At 38.9% G+C, this 20,444-nt stretch overlaps 2 protein-coding genes across 2 annotated transcripts; one reads left to right on the top strand and one right to left on the bottom strand.

The window, feature by feature from the left end:
• Nucleotides 1-611: 611 nt before the first annotated feature.
• Nucleotides 612-8,995, bottom strand: LOC139627866 (long-chain fatty acid transport protein 2). Its single transcript, XM_071489026.1, has 10 exons — nucleotides 8,432-8,995; nucleotides 7,357-7,566; nucleotides 7,095-7,253; nucleotides 5,596-5,720; nucleotides 3,782-3,976; nucleotides 3,173-3,263; nucleotides 2,770-2,968; nucleotides 1,884-1,981; nucleotides 1,623-1,753; nucleotides 612-1,378 (listed from the first exon to the last, which is right to left on the bottom strand). The coding sequence occupies exons 1-10, from the start codon at nucleotides 8,910-8,912 to the stop codon at nucleotides 1,202-1,204; spliced, it is 1,866 nt and encodes a 621-aa protein (XP_071345127.1). The 5' UTR covers nucleotides 8,913-8,995; the 3' UTR covers nucleotides 612-1,201.
• Nucleotides 8,996-14,026: 5,031 nt separating this feature from the next.
• gatm (glycine amidinotransferase (L-arginine:glycine amidinotransferase)) lies at nucleotides 14,027-19,033 on the top strand. Its single transcript, XM_071489534.1, has 9 exons — nucleotides 14,027-14,187; nucleotides 15,113-15,331; nucleotides 15,474-15,669; nucleotides 16,238-16,428; nucleotides 16,686-16,823; nucleotides 17,019-17,183; nucleotides 17,313-17,376; nucleotides 17,472-17,588; nucleotides 17,718-19,033. The coding sequence occupies exons 1-9, from the start codon at nucleotides 14,119-14,121 to the stop codon at nucleotides 17,828-17,830; spliced, it is 1,272 nt and encodes a 423-aa protein (XP_071345635.1). The 5' UTR covers nucleotides 14,027-14,118; the 3' UTR covers nucleotides 17,831-19,033.
• Nucleotides 19,034-20,444: the final 1,411 nt, after the last annotated feature.

Genomic DNA, 20,444 nt, shown 5'->3' with positions numbered 1-20,444 from the left:
AAAGCACAATGACCTTACAAAGCATAGGGCAATTGTACAATCATTGCAACACAGTTGTCGTCACTGTATATTTTGCCAGCTAATGACCCTATTGCGACCATCAGCAAGGGCTCCAAAAATCATTTGTCATCACTGGATTACTCACCGTGTTAATACTGCTAAGTCTTTTATATTTCGTCTTGCTTTATACCATTTTTTTTCCTGTACATAGATGATATTGTCATTGTTTGCCGAGTGAGCAGCCATGTAAATGATCAGAACAGACTGAGCTTAATGGTTAAAACATACAGTTTTAACCATTAAAGTTGCTTCATTAATTATGATGTCCATGTCAGTACATAATAAACACACCCACTTGAATGGAGAAATGTGTCCAGTCCTTTGAATGGTAGTGTATAGATGTAATTTTCAGGTATCCATATTAATTTTTCTTTCTTTTTTTTTTGTCGCTGTAGCGTTTCCTCTGCTGTGTTTCCCTGTACACTGGGGACAGAGACTCTGTCAGCATGAGCATTTGTCTCCACCCTGTGGTTACTCCACCTACATCACACCTGAAATTTGTATCGTAAATGTGATGAGTAAAATGAGAGCAGACATACACATAAAAACTAGTTCTGGTTTTACAACAGGAATTACTTTAATGTTTAGGAAAGCCATTTACATTAACAGATATTGACAGATAGTATGAAATTTGCGTTAGGCCCTCTTCCACACAATTTTTGTAACTCTTAAACCACTACATGCTACTTACACCTCTCCTAAAAACAAAATATTCTGTTAAGTACATCAGATACTACCTGTGAGAGAAAGTCTAATAGCCACTGTCTTATAGTTTGTTTTCTCCATGAGGACTGTCAGAAGCATCTCATTAGAGTACACTATGTGTTAGACTGAATCCAGTAGAAACAGCAGTCCTCAGACTGGAAAAGAGTCATCATGCCAGTAAATATACTATTTATATTATAATTTGTCAGTTAGTATTCTATTTATATGATCAAACTCCCTCCTCTCCTCGCAGGCCGACTCTGCCCCCTGAGATGAATCCTTATAAATGAATCCTTGTGTTTATGTCTCCATATTATTTTATGAGATATAAATTATATTTTGAGATTTGCTCTGCCCCTGAGCTGGAAGTTTATTACTAAAGGTATCAGTGCAGCCAGTCAGAAAAGCCTGCAGTTAGTGAACCCTAAGAGCCTGCTCATAGTTTGATGTTTCCTGATACGATGGAGCAGTAGACCTGAGCTGTCAGCGGTACGTAGGCCTTCTCATTATCGTCAAGGACATAAAGAGGGTCCTGGACACGCCCTGGATCAAAACTCTCCTCCACTAACTTCACCTTCATCTGCTTGAAAGTCCCAGTCACCTCCACGGCATTCTAGATGGAGGAAAAGTACAAAATACTCACTCAGATACTCAGCTGTGTCAAAACATCATCATCAGCTTTTGATGAATGCACTCTCCAACTCTGACAAGGTGGCATAACCACTGATCACTATCTTGGTTTTTTTTTTACATTTTTTGAGAAAGGAACAATGTTTGGTTTTTTTTAAATATTAAAATGTAACTTAATTTAATGTTCCTGGTGTTTCTTTGAAAAGTGTGCGTGAGAATAAAATTACCTGTATCCTTATAAAGCGAGGTCGGGCATATGAGGGAAGGTAGCTGACCACATGGCTATATATTTTACTTCCATCAAACTGAGTGCCTTCCTTCACAGTGACAGCTGCCATTCCTATCCGCCCCTCATGCCCTGCATCGCCAAACAAAACAGAAACAGACAAATCGATGTTTCTCTTCAATGATCTGCCATTTGGAAGTCATGATATTCGTACTGAAGACACTGTGAGGTAAAATGTTCAGGGGGAGGAAATGTCCATCACCTGGCACTTGGACTCCAAAAACATTGGCCTCTTTGAGACAATCACTGATGGTCAGGATGTCAGACACCTCAGTTGTGGCCACATTCTCACCTTTCCACCTGTGGGCACAGGTTACAGCAGGTATATCAGTTTAGTTTTTTTGAGCACCAGAGGCAAAAGTACAGTTTACAGGTGTGTGCGAAACTAAAACATGTCCTCTCTTTGCACACTAAATGCTGCTGTTGACACAGCAAATACAAGTTTTTCACAACTTCATAGCTTTTCTAGAGGAGCCTGGTGCATGGCATGTAGGAAAGTTTAGTGTTTACTGCTGAAAAAATGCAACCAGTGCTCAACAGGAATTAATTAAATGTGTACTATGTATAACCAATGGTGCCGAGGGCTAGAAAAACATTCCTATTAAGTTCCTATTAAGTTTTCCAGTAAAAGTTTAGGTAAAAAGAGTGTTCCATAACAATCAGGATTTGCATCTCGAACAGCAACAGACTATCCATTAAAATATGAGGGCAAAACAAACGCACATTTGGATGAAAAAACCTTTTAACTCCTTGTTAGCTGTTTTATTTAATAAAAGCTACAAAAATGACACTACAGAAACTGAGTCACAAACGGCACATTTACCACTCTTCCTCACTTCACTTCTATGTGGATCTATCTTGTAATAAGTTTCTTTAATTGACTATTTTGTGCTTTTCACCTTTTACAGTAAAAAGTCAGTGACCTTGTGATGTTTCATCCTCTGTTTGCTGAAGTCTTTTAATTTGTTGTTATATAATTTGGCTGATATTGCAGAATAAAATTAAAAACAGTTATTCTGTAAAAAAACAAAAAAAACAAAACATAATTAAGCTTCAAAATCAAATCATGGTGCACAGGAGCTCTGTACCTGAACGTGTCACCTACACGATCCTGAAAGTAAATGAAGTTGTCCTTATCAATCCTCATCAGGTCTCCACTGTTGAAGTAAAGGTCCCCTTTCTTGAGAACATCACGAAGTCTTTTCCTCTCTGTTTGCTCTTCATTCTGGGCGTAGCCGACAAAAGGAGCGATGTCTGTGATCTTTGACACCAGCAGTCCTGTCTCACCTTAAAGAAAAAAAAGACACCGACTTGACCGACGTTATCTGTCCATGGACTACCTGCTCCATCACCAGGGTCCTGATTTGGTTGGTAAATAGACCCTAACTACATGATCCAGATATCGTGCATAAAAAAGCATGGAAATCTCTATCAAGTGCATAGAAATCTGTGATACAATTATGTAGTTTAAATTAGCAGTTATTTCCTCACCTTTGAGTGACTCCACACAAAGGCCATTAGCATCTCGAATTGGTTCATCTCTCTCTGTGTCATACTTAACAAGGGTGTAGGGAAACAGCTTCTACAGGAGGAAGAGAAGACATCAGTAATATGCACAATATGTGCCCAATAAATCTTCATATCAAACGAAAAAAAAAAAAACTGCCTGTATATAATCATATAGTTGATATGTTCAAGTACCATGCAGAATGTTTTGTAATGAGCTCCAATGGTGCATAAAAATATTTCTTTTGAACAGCTATTTAAGCCACAAATAAATACCGTATGATTTTTTTAAATTTCTTGAACGTGGGATCAGTGCATGTGGTAAAAATGATGTCAACTCAAGGTGTTCTTATGAGCTTTTTCAGAGCTTTCACACATATAATGGTCCTTTAGTAGACTCAGTGGATGGATGAAGACTCAGTCTCAAACAGCTGTTCCATGCTCCACCATGAGAGGCTGATGAAAGCTCAGAAAAAGGTAGGAGGTTGAGCTGGGATCCCACAGCCTAATAAATAGGTAGTAAATCTATAAAAAAATTCAACTCAGGAAACACAAATACAAATGCTTTTTGTTTTTGGACGATCTAATTCTTACCTGATGCAAAAAGTTGACACGTCCAATGGCTCCAATTTTCCCTGCATAGTTGACAAATCCCACATTTCCCTCAGTGGAGGCGTAAAACTCTCGGACCTGAATGTTCCCAAAGCGACTGAGAAACTGTCTCCATACCTCTGCTCTGACACCATTACCGATGGCCAGTCTTACTTTATGGTCCTTGTCATTTTCTCTCTGCATTTTCATATGAAAATAAAAATAAACAGATGAAGCATTTTCCAAGTATGACAAAAATAAATGGGTGACTATCTGTCAGCATTCTGAAAGGCTGTTAGTATAGTGCACGGCTTTCAATCACAGTCATATGTGAACTCATATGCTTGATAATAAACAAATATCAGTCATCTAATTAGGCTCTTAATTAGGATCAGGCACCTTTCTGATGTAGTATACCTAATCCCTGTCCCTATATGTAGGAATTTGACATTAGAAATCATTCACACAAGCAAAAGTATTTCTGTGATTTAAACATACTCACCTCTCTAAAAACCATACAAATTCTGTATAAGTAATGCCATTTACTGTAATGAAAGTGACCCTAAAGTTATATACTAGTACAGGGAGAGTTAGTTGCCAAGTTACTTGATATGGTCTTCCTAAGTAAAGGCCAGCATCTATTCCTAGAGGTGACCAGATACAGACAAACCACCTCCTCTCACTGGTGCAGGGTCACGCAGTAAATTGAGACTGCACTTCATGTGATGCAACTTGATACTCTGAATGGCCATACATGTAGACGAAATGTTTACAGTACTCCTAAAATCCAGCAGATCCATTTGTAAGACAAATCAAAAGTATGAAAAAGTTCAATATCTTTAAATCTTTAAATATTTATCTCATCAGTAATTGATATTTACATCTATCCATATACTTTCCTGCTGTTCAAACCCCTACAGATAATGACGCAAATGGCTGGAACACGATAGTTGAGATTTAACCATTTCTATTTTGGTAAGCCAGCTGTGCAGTTCTGTGGGAATGTACAGGAGATAACTGGAAAGTTATCTCTGACTTGATCTGTCTACAGCTTGCTGCAGCCGGTTCACAGGGCGCTGCCTCTGCAGCTGTTTAGAGCAAAGAAGTTTCACAGTTGTTAAGATGGCAGAGAAAAGACACAGTGACCACAGCCCCCCTGCTAAAGATCCAGTATGAGCTTGTTTAAGTTGCAATATCTCTAATAACTCAAACAAAATTGGCATTCAATTATTGGATAAAGGGTATTAAATGGGGCTGGCAACACATTGGACCAATATTTTTAATTATGAGGCATCAGGGACAATCGCAACAGCTCCATCACAACCATAGATGACTAAAACTGCACATACATATTCGTTTTCTTTGAATATCTTTAATCATAGTCCAGTTAAAGTCTGTTCAAAGGCTTCTTCACTTAAAGGCCTTAACTAGTCCTTGCCCCTGAGTAATAAAGAGTGTCACATTAACCTCCTGCCAACCCTAAAAGATTGCCCCTGGTTTGGGTTTCACTTAAGAGTTATAACTGTTACATGGTAAAGATACTGTTGCAGAGGCTTTTCTACACTACCAAGAAAACTAAATGGAGCAAACCCAGCATAACTAATACATAAAAATGATCCAAATTGAAGGGCAGTGTGCGCAAATTAAAGGTTACAGAATATTGCTATCAGTCTTCAAAATCCCTAATCTGTAAAACAAATATTATTCCTTCTAAAATAATCCTGCAATAAGGCAATAGTTTTAGGTTTTGAAGGACCGGGCTTTGCATGGCTGAACAACATAACATTAAAAGCTGGGAACAGTAAAAGTCATCTCACCTTTGGTGTGCTACAGAGGTAACGCATCACCTCTCCGATGTACTGGATAACAGTCACACTGTATTTCCTGCAGTCATCCCAAAACTGAGACGCAGAAAACTTCCTCTTCAGAATGATAGTTGACCCTTCAAAATAAGACAGTAAATTAAAGAAAAAGACAATTTGATTATGGGTTAAACAGCATGTGACGACAACAGATTCACTTACAATTTTAAGGTTTTCAATGCAGCAAGTTCTGCTGCTTGTGTGTGTGTGCGCGTGTGTGTGTGTGTGTTTATTCATTTATTTATTTACCAACACATTTCAGATTCATCACTAATTATAGTATTAACAGTATTCTACGTTATTTTGACATTCAATTTATATCTTATATTGACTGAATTAAAGACGTGGTTTGTGTAAGACTTGAACATTTCCACAAACTCCCGCAAGCAGTATTAAACTGTATGTAATGAACAACTGACTGTTCTGGTGGTGGACTGGATATCTCCTAATGTGTGTGTAGCTCAGGCTGCATACCCTGACATATTACAGCAGTGTGAACTTTAGCCCATTTAGAAAAAAGCATTTACAAAGTGGATGTAATCTGGTCTTGTTTGACCCGGCTCTGTTCAGATTACTGCTTCACAATGACAAAAGACTCTTTCTGTTGGTTTCCCAGGGGCAGAAAAACTAGAAAGAGAAGGTGAAACAGGGGCATCATATTGTGTAGCATGGAGAAGAGATTCAATTACTACTAAATTTTCAGCATGTCATAGTTTCTGTGCTTCTCTGATTCAGGGCTCATTAAGAACCTTCTTATATACAGTCTATGTTCAGAACCAGTCTGGTTATTCATAGCATGAGTTATCATCGCTGTCTTGTGAAAACGATGTCTCTCTAAAACATTAACTTTTTATAAGATGAGAAAAACAGCTTTCTTTTCCGCTTTGACGACGCGTTTTTCAGCTAACCCAGTGGGTTGTTTACCTTAAGAAGCAGTACAGTTTTCTCAAACCATAATATCACACTGAATCTGTTCTTCTAGATATTAAAAAATTTAAATATTTGGGGACACATGGTTTTCTTAGGACAGTGACTCCATGTCAGTAATGTGTAACTACAACCTGAAACCTGCTTCGATTTCATGCAACAGCCACTGTCAGCACTTGCAACCTCTTAAAACTCTTTGTGAGTGTGCTTTACAACTTTTGTTTAGTTCAAGTGTCAAACCGGTTTGTTTGATATGGTTATCCTGAACAGTTTGGCCTGAAATATGATAACTCTTGAGTCTACAATTTAGCACCTGGTAACACAACTGGCTCGTCCTCGCTGAGGTTAAAAGTGGCATTTAGCAGTGACAGGAACTGCTGTGCACAGCAAACTGTAACTAGTTATTTAACAAGCCTTAAATGTATAAAACTACTTAACAACTCTTGATCTCAGCAAAGGATTCAGCCATCTGCGAGGAATCTCATAAGCCCTCACAAAGTCTGTTGGCTACACCTCATTTGTCTCACCTGTCTCAATGGAGCCAATAAAGCCAATAATAAATCCAGCTGTGTGGTACAGAGGCAGGTTGAGGTAGATGACATCACTAGGCGTTACACCATTTGAAGATAAAACAGCCAGAGCTGTTAAGAGGCGGTTCTGATTAACCACAGCTGCCTTGGGAAGACCTGAAAAACAACAAGACACAAACAGGCTTGTGATATCCTGTTATGGGTAGAGGTTAGTAGCACGAACCCGAAAGGAAACCGACAAATGCAGCCACTCCAATACCTGTAGTTCCAGAGGTGTAAATATAAACTGCGGGACTTTTAAACGTGATGTGCGATCGGAGGGATCGAGGGAGCGGGGCGTCCGATGCCTCGTCCACTTTATCAGAGAAGCTTTCGATTCCAGGTGTGTCACAGTGTTTGGTCATCAGGAGGACGGTCACGCCCTGCTCTGTGAGTGAGGGCAGCACATCCTCCACGGCGTCCTTTAGCTCTGGAGGGGGACATACAGCACAATCATGCAGATTTGCCTGTTGGCCCAATGCTGGCAGTGAAATGAGAAGCTTTAAAGAAAATGCAAGTATGATTAAAGCCACATGGAAGCCAATCAAAACCTTGCAAGCCCAAGTTTTACTGTGAATTATTGGTGTGGACACCAGTAGCTGAGAATCATCTGAGCCTGGAAGCTGGAGGACATTTAGTGTACTATTGAAATAAGTTCAGGAGATGATGACATAGTGCAGTGCAGTATTTCAAGAACAAAAGTACTATTTGGTTAAAAGCTCTTGCAGTAACCTGAAAGCCATTTTGGGAGCCCTGAAAATACGAACTGAGCCATGCCAAACCACAGAGAGAAAGTCTGTACGTGAATACATTTTCAAACAAAAACAAAAATCAGACAAAAAGAAACAGAAGCTCAAAACTTAAACTGGTTATAAAATCATTTTGGATCAGTATTTAAATTCAAACACTTTTAGCATGTCATCTCTATTTAATAATTAGCTCTTCAAAGCCACATGACATGTTGAATCATATTATTATTATATTACAAACTGTACAGTACACCATGTCAGTTTAAAACTTGTATTTGTTTATTTACCACTGTTTATTGAAATGAATTCAAAATGTTAAAGGGATTTACACTATGCCAAGAAAAAAAGAACTCATAACTTCCCTATGAAACAGCTTGAATCTTTGGGGATGACTGTTAAACTGAAGCTACACAAATACAGTAGTTAAAAAAAAAAAAAAAAAAAAAAAAAAAAACTTGCATCCAGCCTTAATGGCGGAAGTCAGCAAGAGCAGGCGTTGCTTCACCTCAGTCAAGTTTGGCTCATGAAAAACAGATGCGTGTATACCTGAGGCCGCTATCAGCACTTTAGCCTTGCAGCAGTTAAAGCAGTGCAGCAGAGACTTGGTGCGGATGTTGTGGTTGAGCAGAGCCACGGGGGAGCCCAGCTTAGCCAAGGCCAGCCAGGTAAACATGAAGGCGGGCTCATTCCCCATGAAAAGTGCGACGGTGTCTCCAGCCTTGTAACCGGACTGAGCCCGAAGCGCGTTGGCCACTTTGTTGCTCCTTCTGTCTGTGTGAGCGAACGAGTATCGTTCACTCTCAAACACAATGAAGGGCTTGTGTGGCAGCGCAGCGGTCTGCTCCAAGAAACGGTCCAAAACAAAGAAGGGGGGTCTCCTCCTTCGCCTTGACACGAACTTCACTAAAATCCGGAGCAGTTCCCCGAAATACAGAACATCCATCCAAAGATAAGGGGAGAAAGTTTTGAGTGCGAATGGTGTGATGAGGATAGTTGCTAAAATGACTGAAATAATATACATCTCCATCGTGTTTCTTGTTTTAAAAGCCTCAGTTCCTGTGAGAAAAAAAAAAAAAAAAAAATGTGTAACCCCCGCTGCAAAATGGGGAATGCTGCAAATAAGGATTTTGTTCAGTGGGGCGGGGCGTTTCCTCCAAAGTAAGTTATGTCAATAGAAATGGTCTGATGTTTGAATGTATAGGGATTTCTGGAGATTGAGGGTAACTGCAGATTTCACATCAGCAGAGTCATGTGGGTTATTTTACTGCAAAGAGTGAACTCGAAGAAAGAAGGGGAAATTCTCTTCAAACTTTGGCTGACAGAAGTGATCGAAACCTATTTAGAGAGACACATTTTAAGGATGTAAGAAAAAAAATGGGCAACTCTCTATCACACTTCAGTTCAGTGTGAGGGTCAGCTGAAAAAGGCTGTTGTAAACAACACTGCAGCTTGTCCAGGGTCAGCTGGTCCAGTAGACAGACATTCAGATAACTGAGGGTTTAACTTGACAAAGATAGAAGATTTGAGTTTCTCTGATTGTTAGTCAGGTTGTAGTAGTTTTGTTACTTCCTTCACGGACAGTTTAGTAAGTTAGTCCAGATAAGATGAATCTGAGGGGTCAAGAGGTGACATCAGGGTTGCTGATGTCACCTCTTGACCCCACAGACTTGTACCCAAAATAAAAAAAAGTCTATTGCTCTTCAACCGTTTTGATTACAGTCATAACCCTGGTCTTATTTGTAAGGTGACTATTTTTTATTTTTAGTTTAGTTTAGTTTAGTTTAGTTTAGTAGCATAAAAAGGGGGTCTGTGTTAGTACATTTGAAAACATTTTGGAGCCATAGCCACAAGTCTGGACCAATTCTGTGATCCTATAATTATTTGTTCAGATAAAATCAGGAGACATAGAGCTTTCAAGCTATGTATAATTTGTAGAGTGGCGCTAAAAGGGCCACACGGTTAGGATGGTGTTTATTTTAAAGAGGTTAAGAAGAAAAAAACAAGTTTTGCTACACAAAGTTATTTATTGGACTTTTCTCTTTCTCGTTACTTTTTTTTGGGGGGGGGGGGGGTATTTTACGTCTTCAGGCTGAAACCAGTAACTTAAATGCAACCATCTGAGAAGTTGAGAGGGGAAATGTCTCTTTGGTGGAATTGCAAACAACTCATCTGAGACAAGACAAGACGCTACTTTTCTGTAAGGGGTCACAAGCAAAAAAATGTAATCTACAACAGTCTGTTGTAGTTTTTTTATTTTTATTTTAAATTTTATTCTTATTAGTTACTTGTAACTTCAGCTTTCAAATATGTAAATGTAGTGGAGTAAAACATATGTTTCTCTCTGAAGTGTAGTGGAGCATTAGTATAAAGTGGCATAACATGGAAATATCAAGGAAAGTACCTTAGAATTGTACTCAAGTACAGTACTTGAGTAAATGTTCTCAGTTACTTTTGGCTGCTAATGGGACCTCACTTTTCTGCTGATTGACTACATATGCACAAATGTAAACGCACTCACTCAAACACAATAAAAACACACACACACAATATGACAAAAATTTATAAGTTTGTTCTTCAGGCAGACTATTTCTGGTGACAGACTTATAAAATTGGCCATAACCATGAAGAACTGAGTCTTTTTCTCTGAATATTCTTTTGAAACGGTTTTAAATTCCTGCAGGTGTCACTCTTCTCTTTGTCTTTGCTCCACTTCCATTCTTTGACAATTTGTGTGACTGTAAAGCCCATGGCTTTCTGTTTAACAGAAAAATGTGTCATTTAAAACTGTGAATCAGGTAAGGCTCTGGGCTAAATCTCCACATTTTTCCAGTCTGAAATAATATCATAAACTTTGTGAATTCCATTAAAATAAAATTAAAAAGAAAAAAGCAACAACAACAACAACTCAGTTAAATAGCTAACTTATTTGGCTGTATTGAATGGGTTTGTAAACATGGACTCACAAGTGAGACAAGAGTTTAAGGAAAATGTCAGTATATCAGTTTCAGTATCAGCACATGTCTACAGATAGTGTTTTTTTAAAATTTTTTTTTTACTGATAAAACTGCCTGAGACAACCGTTAACCTCAGCTTTGTTTTACAGTTCCCTCGATTTGAAGGAGTTTGAAACTGAGTTATTTGCCACACAGTCCAGTGACACAATAGATCGTCATCTTTTGGAAATAGCTTGTTCACTTTCTTGTCAAGTAAGATGAGAAGCTTGATACCATTCTCATGTCTGTGCAGCGCCAGTCGGCAGCTGGTTGGCTTATCTTAGCATAAAGACTGGAAACTGGGAGACAGCCTTGCTCTCTCCAAAGGTGATAAAACCCACCTACCAACAACTCTAAATACCATGTTGCATCAGCTGTAATCTGCATGTGTGGATGTTTCTCTAACCCCAAATGATTGTTAGCTGATTATCTGATTTCAATAAATTCTCCTTCTGCCTGTTGGACAAGTGAATGATGATATTGGGAGCTGAAGGCATCCTTGGCGCGTATCCTTTGAACCTTTGGCATCAGCCGGAGATTTTTTTTTAGAGGGCGAGGTAATATCAGAGGTCACTGAGGTCTGTTGGTTGTGAAACTCTTGTGAGCACAGTTCAGCGGAGCATGTGGTGACACAGCCTGCACAAGGCTATCTATCACTCGGATTACGTCACCTTCTTTTTTCACCCTTTGGTGTTGAAGATACAATGAACTGCTGGATAATGTGTTTGGGAACGTTCCAAAACCAAGTAATGTCAATATTATACTAATTATTATATTGCACTTTCGTCAAAACAGTCACGTAAGCAGGCATGGCAAACTTTATTATAACGCCCAATAACTGGGAGTATACAGTAGTTAAATCTAGAGAATCAGTCATAAAATACTTATTGGTTCCTACTGGTTCTTCCGTGTAGGTACAGCAGAACAAAGCAGTAACAACTGGTAATTTAAAAGAAAAGGAAAAATAAATTGTACCGTAAGACAAACACTTTTGTCCTTTTCTCATGGCAGTTGTTTTTTGGCAGGCAAACTACAAGTAATTCTGGTAGAATGGATTTCTTAGTTGTTACGTTATAGATGAAGTGCAATAAAAAACAGTACTAAAAACTGAGTATGTAGTGGGGATATTTGCGATTAGTTGACGGAACTATTAAACACTGCTACCATCACTAGTCAGCACCAGAAATCCTAGTCAGTTCAACTAATTACTAATTACTATTTTATTAATGTACAATGCCAGTTAATTGTTACAGCTAAGATGTTAGCAGCCTACTCTCCCTTGCTAATGTCCAGATGTTGTAAACAAGCAATGTGGAAAGTGGGACAGACCACATCTCCTAAACCCAGAGTGAGTTGGCTGTATTTAGACCTAAAAAATGAAAGGTTGCATGTAGGCAGTGTCAGAATAAACTGGTATATATAACCACTCATCTGAGGCACTGCGCAACCACATTCAGTGCAGGTATGTGGACGTTAATCTGCAAGATAAGAAGGCTGCAGGTGTTTGCACTGCTAACATTGGCCACACTTTACAAATCAATATGACATTGTTTTCAAATTGATTGACAGGGAAATTAGTCATCAGGAACATTCCTAATGGCCATCCAGAGTGGTATCACTTATGTGGCTAGTTCATGCATCTTACGGGAAAGTACACAAGACGCGGAAACCAACAAAATATGAAATTATTCTGAGGAGGATTTACTTTGGTCAGTTATTATCGTTCACTTTCTGGAAAACCTGGGTGATGGGGCAGTAAATACTGTATATTTTTCATAAATAACATTGAAACACTTTAAAACTAGAATTACCACCTTGTGGTTGTATGCCTCCACCAACCAATCAAATTGCAGGAAACATGGTCACAATCTCCCCTTCTTTTGTTTCTGAGTTACAGAGTTGAATAAAGGCCAGAATTGTTTTTGCAGAACATTATGATGTCACAGTGAAGTTGACCTTTGGCCATCTGGGTACAAAATGTCATTACATCATCATTTTATCCAATTAGAAATATGTTAAATTGTGTCGTAATTAGTGTATGAATTCTTGGTTTAGAGCAAAAAAAAAAAAAAAAAAACTAAACATGTGTTGTGAGGTTACAGTGATCTTTGACCTCCAAAATGTAATCAGTGAATCCTTGAGTGAATGTTTGTGCCAAATTGGAAGAAGTTCCCTCAAGGCCTTACTGACATATATTTCATAACAATCAAAATCCATGAATGAAAATGTGACGTCATGCAATGCTATTTGAGCGTACCGGAAATAACTCATTCTCGTTGTAGCACCTGAACAGGTGAATCACCGCTAAGACAACGATAACTATTGTTTCTAATTGGACAGCACATGTAATGACTGCTGTTGGCTCATGGTCGTGCGCATGTGTGTTTTACACTTCACCACTGTGATACAGTACACAGATTACAGCCGGATATAGCTTCAGCAGGGGACAGCTTCTGCGGCCCCTCCGATTCTGAAGGGACAGCTCATGCATGTTGTCTTGTTTTCTGAATTGTTTCGTTTTGTGAAATGTTGTTTGTGTAACATAACTCGAGACTTTTGCCCTCTGATAGTTCCTCAGTGTGTCCAAGCTGCAGGCTTTTGGTGGGGGGGGGGGTAATCTGGAGCCATCGCGTTTCTCCCGATCGCACACGGTCTTGCTGCCCCTCGGTTAAAGGCTGCGAAGCGGCGGGAGGCGAGCAGCTCTCTCCACCTGTCGCGGTCTGTGCAGCAGCCGGAGGTGTGTGAGCTCAGCAGAGAGCCACCCACGGAGCCCCGAGCACCGTGCACCCAAAAAAATAGTGCTCAATATGGGCAGCGCTTATGCAACCCTCCATCTCTGTCCTAGGCATACCCAGTGCTCACAAAATTACACCGCATACGGAAAGTACACTATAAACCGCGGGGTGTATTAATTACTTTACTGAGTGTTCAGCAATAATGACGGTGTTCTGCACAGTTAGGATAATTCTTGAGACATTTTCAGGAGTTCTCATTGGAAACCTTTAAAGTTAGTAACCCAGTTGATAAGAATTTGCTGGCGTAAGGGATTGGGTTTCAGAATTGCTTTTTCTCAGGTCACGTTGCCCCACAACATGAATGCGACCAATGGTCTCAGAGGCACGTAGGCCCACTGCTATAAAGTTGGCTGCGAGCTGAGGCGTCTTCATTCATGAGCAGACTGAAGGGTGGATCCTGCGCTGCCGTGTGATTTCACTGACACACTCACTATTACTGTGGACAATGCTGCGAGTAAGGTGTCTGAGAGGAGGTAGCAGGGGGGCCGAGGCTGCCCATCTGATCGGAGCCATGGTTGGTATTATGGTGGTTTCATGTCTTCTGGGGTTTTTTTCTTAATTTTTTTTTATTTTTTATATTTCTCTGTTTTGGTTTTTTTTTAAAAAAAAAAAAAAAAAAAAAACAACACACGCCAGTCAACGGAATAAAGAAATATGTGGGACATTTTCTTCACTAGGCTACATCTAAGCAGCTTCTTTCAGTTTAATTGGTTTATTTACTCGTTTGTCGTTTGTCTGATTTAGCATTTTAGGTGATGAAAATACATAAATCTCAAAAAAAAGAAGAAGGAAAAAAAATCCAATCTAATCGACTGTTTGATCCCAAACATTTGGCAACCAAATACTGATTTGTTTATAGTTACTGAGAGAGATTTTTGGGTTTTTTTTTTTTGGTCCCTGAGTGACAGTGAACAGCTGTTTGGCAAAGATGCGCTCCCATACTCAGTGACCCTGGAGCTGCTACAGCGCCAGCAGAGGTCACTGTAAGGCCTGTCAGTGGAGATAACGCTGCTTCTTAACACTTGTACTTTGGCACCAAACCAATCTACCTTTCTGAGGGCATTTCTTATTGATAACCGAGGTCACTGTGCTCCACTCTACTTCAATTATTCTTTTTGTACGTGAGCTGCCTGTCAAGCTATTTGTCTGACTATATCACTTTTAATTTTGCTTCATTTCTTGCATTCAAATGAATAAAATAACATACAGCAACGGTATTTACACACAGCTAGTGTTGTTTACAACTCTTACAGACATTGTATTACTATCTATACAGTGTATTTTTTAACTGAAAAGGTCTATTAAATCTAAAGAATTGTCATATTTTATATAAGAGCAGTTCTCAGTATCTGTCATTTCACTCCTACAGCAAAAAAAAACTGAAGGTTGTGCTGCAGAGTATATAAAAACTTATGGTCCATTTTTTTCTGCCTCCTCAGCTTGGCCGGGCGGTGACTGGTTGGGTGCAAAGGGCTTTCCAGAGCACTTCAAGTGCCGGAGCTGCACAGCTGCAGCATGCAGCTGAAGTGGAACATGTTACTGAGCCTGTGCAGCAGGAATGTCCTGTCTGCAGCTACAACGAATGGGACCCTCTTGAGGAGGTGATTGTGGGTCGTGCTGAAAATGCCTATGTGCCTCCCTTCACTGTGGAAGTGAAAGTAAGTTATAACATCAAAATAACTTCTCTGAAACATGCAAATTACATAATCATCATATATAGGCCACTGCAGCAGAATTAAAACATAAACCGCGAGACAATGAGATGACCTGCATGTTGTCATGTTGCAAACCTCTCAACAGGCTAACACATACGAGAAGTACTGGCCATTCTACCAGAAGTATGGGGGCCAGTCTTTTCCTGCGGACCACTTGAAAAAGGCTGTTGCTGAGATTGAAGAAATGTGCAATATTCTGCGTCACGAGGGCGTCAATGTGAGAAGGCCAGAACCCATCGACTGGTCCCTGGAATACAAAACTCCAGATTTCACATCATCCGGTAAATACAATGTACAAATCAGGAGCCTGGTATTTGTTCTCAGTATCAAAATTATGTATAAATGTAGCTCACAGTTTAAAGCCAATGATCCAGAAGACAAGTCACATACAAGTACTTGTACTTCCCTTGATTATTTTCCATGTCATGCCACTTTATGCTTCTACTCAGCAACACTTAAAACAGAAATGATGTACGTTTAACTCCACTACATTTATCTCACAACTATAATTACTTGTTACTTCTCAGAGTAATATTTTGCAGTCAAAACATACATTCAGTTTTAAGCAAAGTACACATAGCTGTTAAATTTACAACCATCTATGACATTAAAGTCCTGTTTGTGTTTTATTGCATCAGTTACTATAACACTTATATACTTAAGGTAAAAAATATATATTGAAGACTTAACTTGTAATAGATTATTTCTATGGCATAATGCCACTTTTACTGAAGTAAATGGGCTGAATACTTCCTCCACCACTGGTCTCATATTTATCTGTGTATGGTAACAGTGTGTTTTATAGGATATTGAATGTGAGATAACTTTGTATTGTTGAATCTTTTGCAGGTATGTATGCTGCCATGCCCAGAGACATCCTTATAGTTGTGGGAAATGAGATTATTGAGGCTCCTATGGCCTGGAGAGCTCGCTTCTTTGAGTACCGGGCCTACAGACCTTTGATCAAGGAATACTTCAGTAAAGGGGCTAAATGGACCACTGCTCCCAAACCCACTATGGCCGATGAACTGTATGATCAGGTGAGGACTTGTCTTGTGAGTTTCACCTGAGATACTGGACCAGCATGTGAAGTGTTTCAATTGTGGACTGTGTAATGTTTTTTGAAGAGATTTTGTATCACGCATTTAACTTCAATACAAACTTAAACCTGCGTTAAAACACCTTTATCACCACTGAACTCTTTCCCTTGTTCTTTTTATTGTAGAATATGTGACAGCAAACTGTATATTACCACCTAATTGCTATAGTGTAAATCCTTATGCTTGGTGTGATTCAGGACTACCCCATCCGCACAGTGGAGGACAGACACAAGCTGGCTGCCGAGGGGAAGTTTGTGACCACGGAGCATGAGCCCTGCTTCGATGCTGCTGATTTCATTCGAGCTGGGCGGGACCTTTTCGTCCAGAGGAGTCAGGTATAAAGGCTGTTGAACTTATAAGATCCTTCCTTCCGATACAACAGCCTGTTGCTTAAATGTCAGAGTGCAGAGCAACATGGAATGTGCAGAATGAAAGATTAGATCAAGCTAAATTGAACACCAATTTACCATTTATTCACTTAAACACTAACGGCATGTGTAACCACATCAAACTTCTACTGTTTTTTGCAGGTTACAAATTACATGGGAATTGAATGGATGCGTCGTCATCTGGCCCCAGAATACAAGATCCACATAATCTCATTCAAGGATCCAAACCCCATGCACATCGATGCCACTTTTAACATCATCGGGCCAGGACTGGTGCTGTCAAACCCTGATCGCCCTTGTCGCCAGGTACCGTAACACAGCAAAGGCTTCTGTTCGTTTCCTGTGCTGCCCACTTGTGGACTCATACATTATCTTGCTGTGATAAACACCACAGAGCGCTTCATGTTCACCACAGCTTTCTGTTCTTGACCTCAGATTGACATGTTCAAGAAGGCCGGTTGGACTATCGTGAAACCTCCAACACCTCTGATCCCTGATGGTGGGTGCTAAAACTAAACTTTTTCTCATCTTACATTTGCTGAACATTTTGAAGTCTTTCTGAAAAACAGACATTCTCTCTCTCGTTCTGCGTAGACCACCCACTGTGGATGTCCTCCAAATGGTTGTCCATGAATGTCCTGATGTTGGATGAGAAACGTGTCATGGTTGACGCCAATGAATCCACCATTCAGAAAATGTTTGAGAACCTCGGTGAGTTCATATAACTCCTTTAACCTTTAACAGATAATTTGATGTTCCGGTTCATCAATGAAGAAAATACTCTGTGTTTCAGAGGCATCCATGCTGTGTAATAGCAATGCATATGTGTTTTTGTTGCAGGTATCAAGACCATAAAGGTGAACATTCGCCATGCCAACTCCCTGGGTGGTGGCTTCCACTGCTGGACAACCGATGTCCGCCGCCGTGGTACCCTGCAGTCCTACTTCCACTAGCCTTGCCAGAAATAGGCAGTTCTTATTGAGCTTTAAAGATTAAAGCCTCAGTCCGGATTCCTAATTCCACTGTAATTGTTGAATTTATTGTTAGTCAATCATATATGTACACACAGTTTAGCGAAGGGAGGAGTTTCTTGGAAAGTATGTACATTTGAAATTTGCATGTTTGGGTGTCACCTGCTGCAACCTGAAGTCAAATCAATGAACAGTGTAATCTTCAAACCTTTATGAAACAAACTAATAATGGGGCAATCTTATCATGCCAGGTGGCAACAAAGTTCTTTTCCGGACTGGGTCTTAATGTCCTAAATGAACATGTATGAATTGTTTTTGATTTGACATTGCTGTGCATTACAGTGCCTTTGCAAACAGCTTTGTTCAGAAATATATACAGTATATAAAAATATATAGTATATATACAGTTTATGATCAATAGTAACAAATGAACATCACTTTACTTCAGTCAGTAATCTCAATATTAACTGCATTTCTGGCCTGGCTATTGTGAAGCTGACATGTTTATGGCTTGTACATCTGGAAAGTCATAACTTTGAGGACAAGGTACAATTTGGTATGTGAATGTCATCAAACTAGGGCACAGGAGGAGAGAAGCTACCTCCTCATGAAAACTTGGACACCGTAATTCTATCTTTTTCCAAAGTATTTTTTTATTTAAAGAAATGTATAAAAGTTTTTATGTAGGTCATTAAACAATATTAATTTCTTATTGCTGGTATATTATTTTGTAAAGATTTTAAATTAATTGAACAGACAAAGTTTGACTTATATTTTTCATACTCTTTATTGGATTTCCCGCCAATTAGTGTTTTTATATATTTACCAAAAATTGTATGCGGCCCATATCAGATATTGTATACCTTTTGCCTCAGCTGTTTTCTCCTGTTGCAAATCTGGGCCAGTTATATGCTATTAGTCATTCTTGCTGAACTGCTTAGCTGCTTGTGTGTGCAAAGCAAAAATGCCAAAAGAATGAAAGACATTTTGTTGTGAAGATTGATGTTGTATGATTCCTTTGCTGCATATACAGTTGGATATAGATGTTTACCTGTTGAAGTCTGCCTTGATATTTATTTTGAAACAATAAATTCAAGGAAAGTTGTGGCTCAGCAGAGGAATGCAAGTGATGTTTTGTATTATGCAATATTATTAAATGTAATTAAAAAAAGAGCTGTGTGTCAATTTCGTGATTGCGCATTTTTTTTTGATTATATTGTCTGTTATATTTAACATATTTATGTTTGTTATTTGGAAATTACTGGTCTGAAAACATATCACAAAATTGCATATCTTAACCCTAAATCCATACCACCAACCAGTGGTGTGAGAAGAATTGAAATCTTTGATAAAACATCTATAATGTTACAATATATAATTACTCAAAGTAAATATCCTCCCTATCACAGTTTCACAGGTACAGGTGGTATTATCTGCAAAATGTAGTGACAAGTATCAAAAAGAAAAGTATTCATTACACATGAGAACCTTTCAAAGTATTAGTTTTATATATTTGTCATATATATAGATATCATTACATTTTAATATCATCAGCATGTATCTTGGGTGAAACCTTTAGTCTGAAAAGAAACTTGGAACTATAACTGACAAATACATGTAGTGTAGTAAAAAGTACAATACCTTGCACTGAAAACTTTAAGTACAAGTACCTCAAACTTGTACTTAAGTACAGTCCTGAAGTAAGTATACTTGGTTGTATTCCACCACTGATATGTCGTGTCATACTGACATGTAGCTGAATAATGCAGGACATGGTAGGTTACACCAGCCTGTGAACCTGGGATCTATTCACCTGTTCGATGAAATGGCACCACATTCAACACCTTCATTTCTGTAAACATTAACCAGACTGATGTGTCAGTGGGAAGAATATTGCATCATATAGTATTATCTAAAGTGAACTGATGCAAATGCAAATAGAAATGTTGACTTTACTTTTGAGATAAAAAAAAAAAGAAAAACTGTTGGGGCCAGATGAATAAATGATTTGTACACACAAAAACCCTGTATATGCTATTTCCCGCACATGAATTGGTATATATAAACACAGACTGAGCGGTGAGACTGTGCATCCCTCACATATTCTTTTGACTATGCATACACATGGTTTTTGTCATGAATCTACACAGAGTTTTAAGCATCTGGCCCCAGGTCTTGCCAAGTATTGCTTGACTTGGTGGATATCAATAGAAGTAAAGTAAATCTGTGTGATTCTTCAAAATGAATGTCTAGTTTGTGGTCAGTGGTTAATTTTCAGTTAATCAAAGAGCCAAACGTTTTTAGATACTGTTTTAACTTCACTGTGGTTGGGGTGAAAGGTCAGTCAGGTGAAATGTTTAATGAACAAGGAGGTGATAAGTATAGTGCTTGGGTACCTTGGGTTGATACTCAACTGCATGTAGTTTTGATCACAACTGATGAAGTAACCAATAAAAAGAAATAAATAGTCTTATTATTTATAAACCAAAAAAATATTTTAATTCCAATGATGCCACTGACAAATTTTCTATCTCACACAAATAACCACTTTAGGAAGTACATTTTACTTCATGTATTGTATGTATTGTTATCTCTC

This window comes from Trachinotus anak, unplaced genomic scaffold (assembly GCF_046630095.1).
Source record: "Trachinotus anak isolate AG129_WGS33_773 ecotype Australia unplaced genomic scaffold, CSIRO_AGI_Tana_v1 ptg000011l, whole genome shotgun sequence".
NCBI classification, from domain to species: domain Eukaryota; kingdom Metazoa; phylum Chordata; class Actinopteri; order Carangiformes; family Carangidae; genus Trachinotus; species Trachinotus anak.
Note: the sequence above shows the minus strand (reverse complement) of the source record. Positions and strands in the feature narration are given on the sequence as shown.

Bases quoted from the DNA above. Each gene is read 5' to 3' on its own strand.
- LOC139627866 (XM_071489026.1), bottom strand. From the start codon at position 8,912: ATGGAGATGTATATTATTTCAGTCATTTTAGCAACTATCCTCATCACA. The intron at 2,969-3,172 runs GTGAGGAAATAA...TTTTTCTTTAAG, and splicing joins TTGTGTGGAGTCACTCAAAG to GTGAGACAGGACTGCTGGTG. The intron at 1,982-2,769 runs GTACAGAGCTCC...CTGTGCCCACAG, and splicing joins CGTGTAGGTGACACGTTCAG to GTGGAAAGGTGAGAATGTGG.
- gatm (XM_071489534.1), top strand. From the start codon at position 14,119: ATGCTGCGAGTAAGGTGTCTGAGAGGAGGTAGCAGGGGGGCCGAGGCT. The intron at 16,429-16,685 runs GTGAGGACTTGT...GGTGTGATTCAG, and splicing joins CCGATGAACTGTATGATCAG to GACTACCCCATCCGCACAGT. The intron at 17,589-17,717 runs GTGAGTTCATAT...TTTTTGTTGCAG, and splicing joins GAAAATGTTTGAGAACCTCG to GTATCAAGACCATAAAGGTG.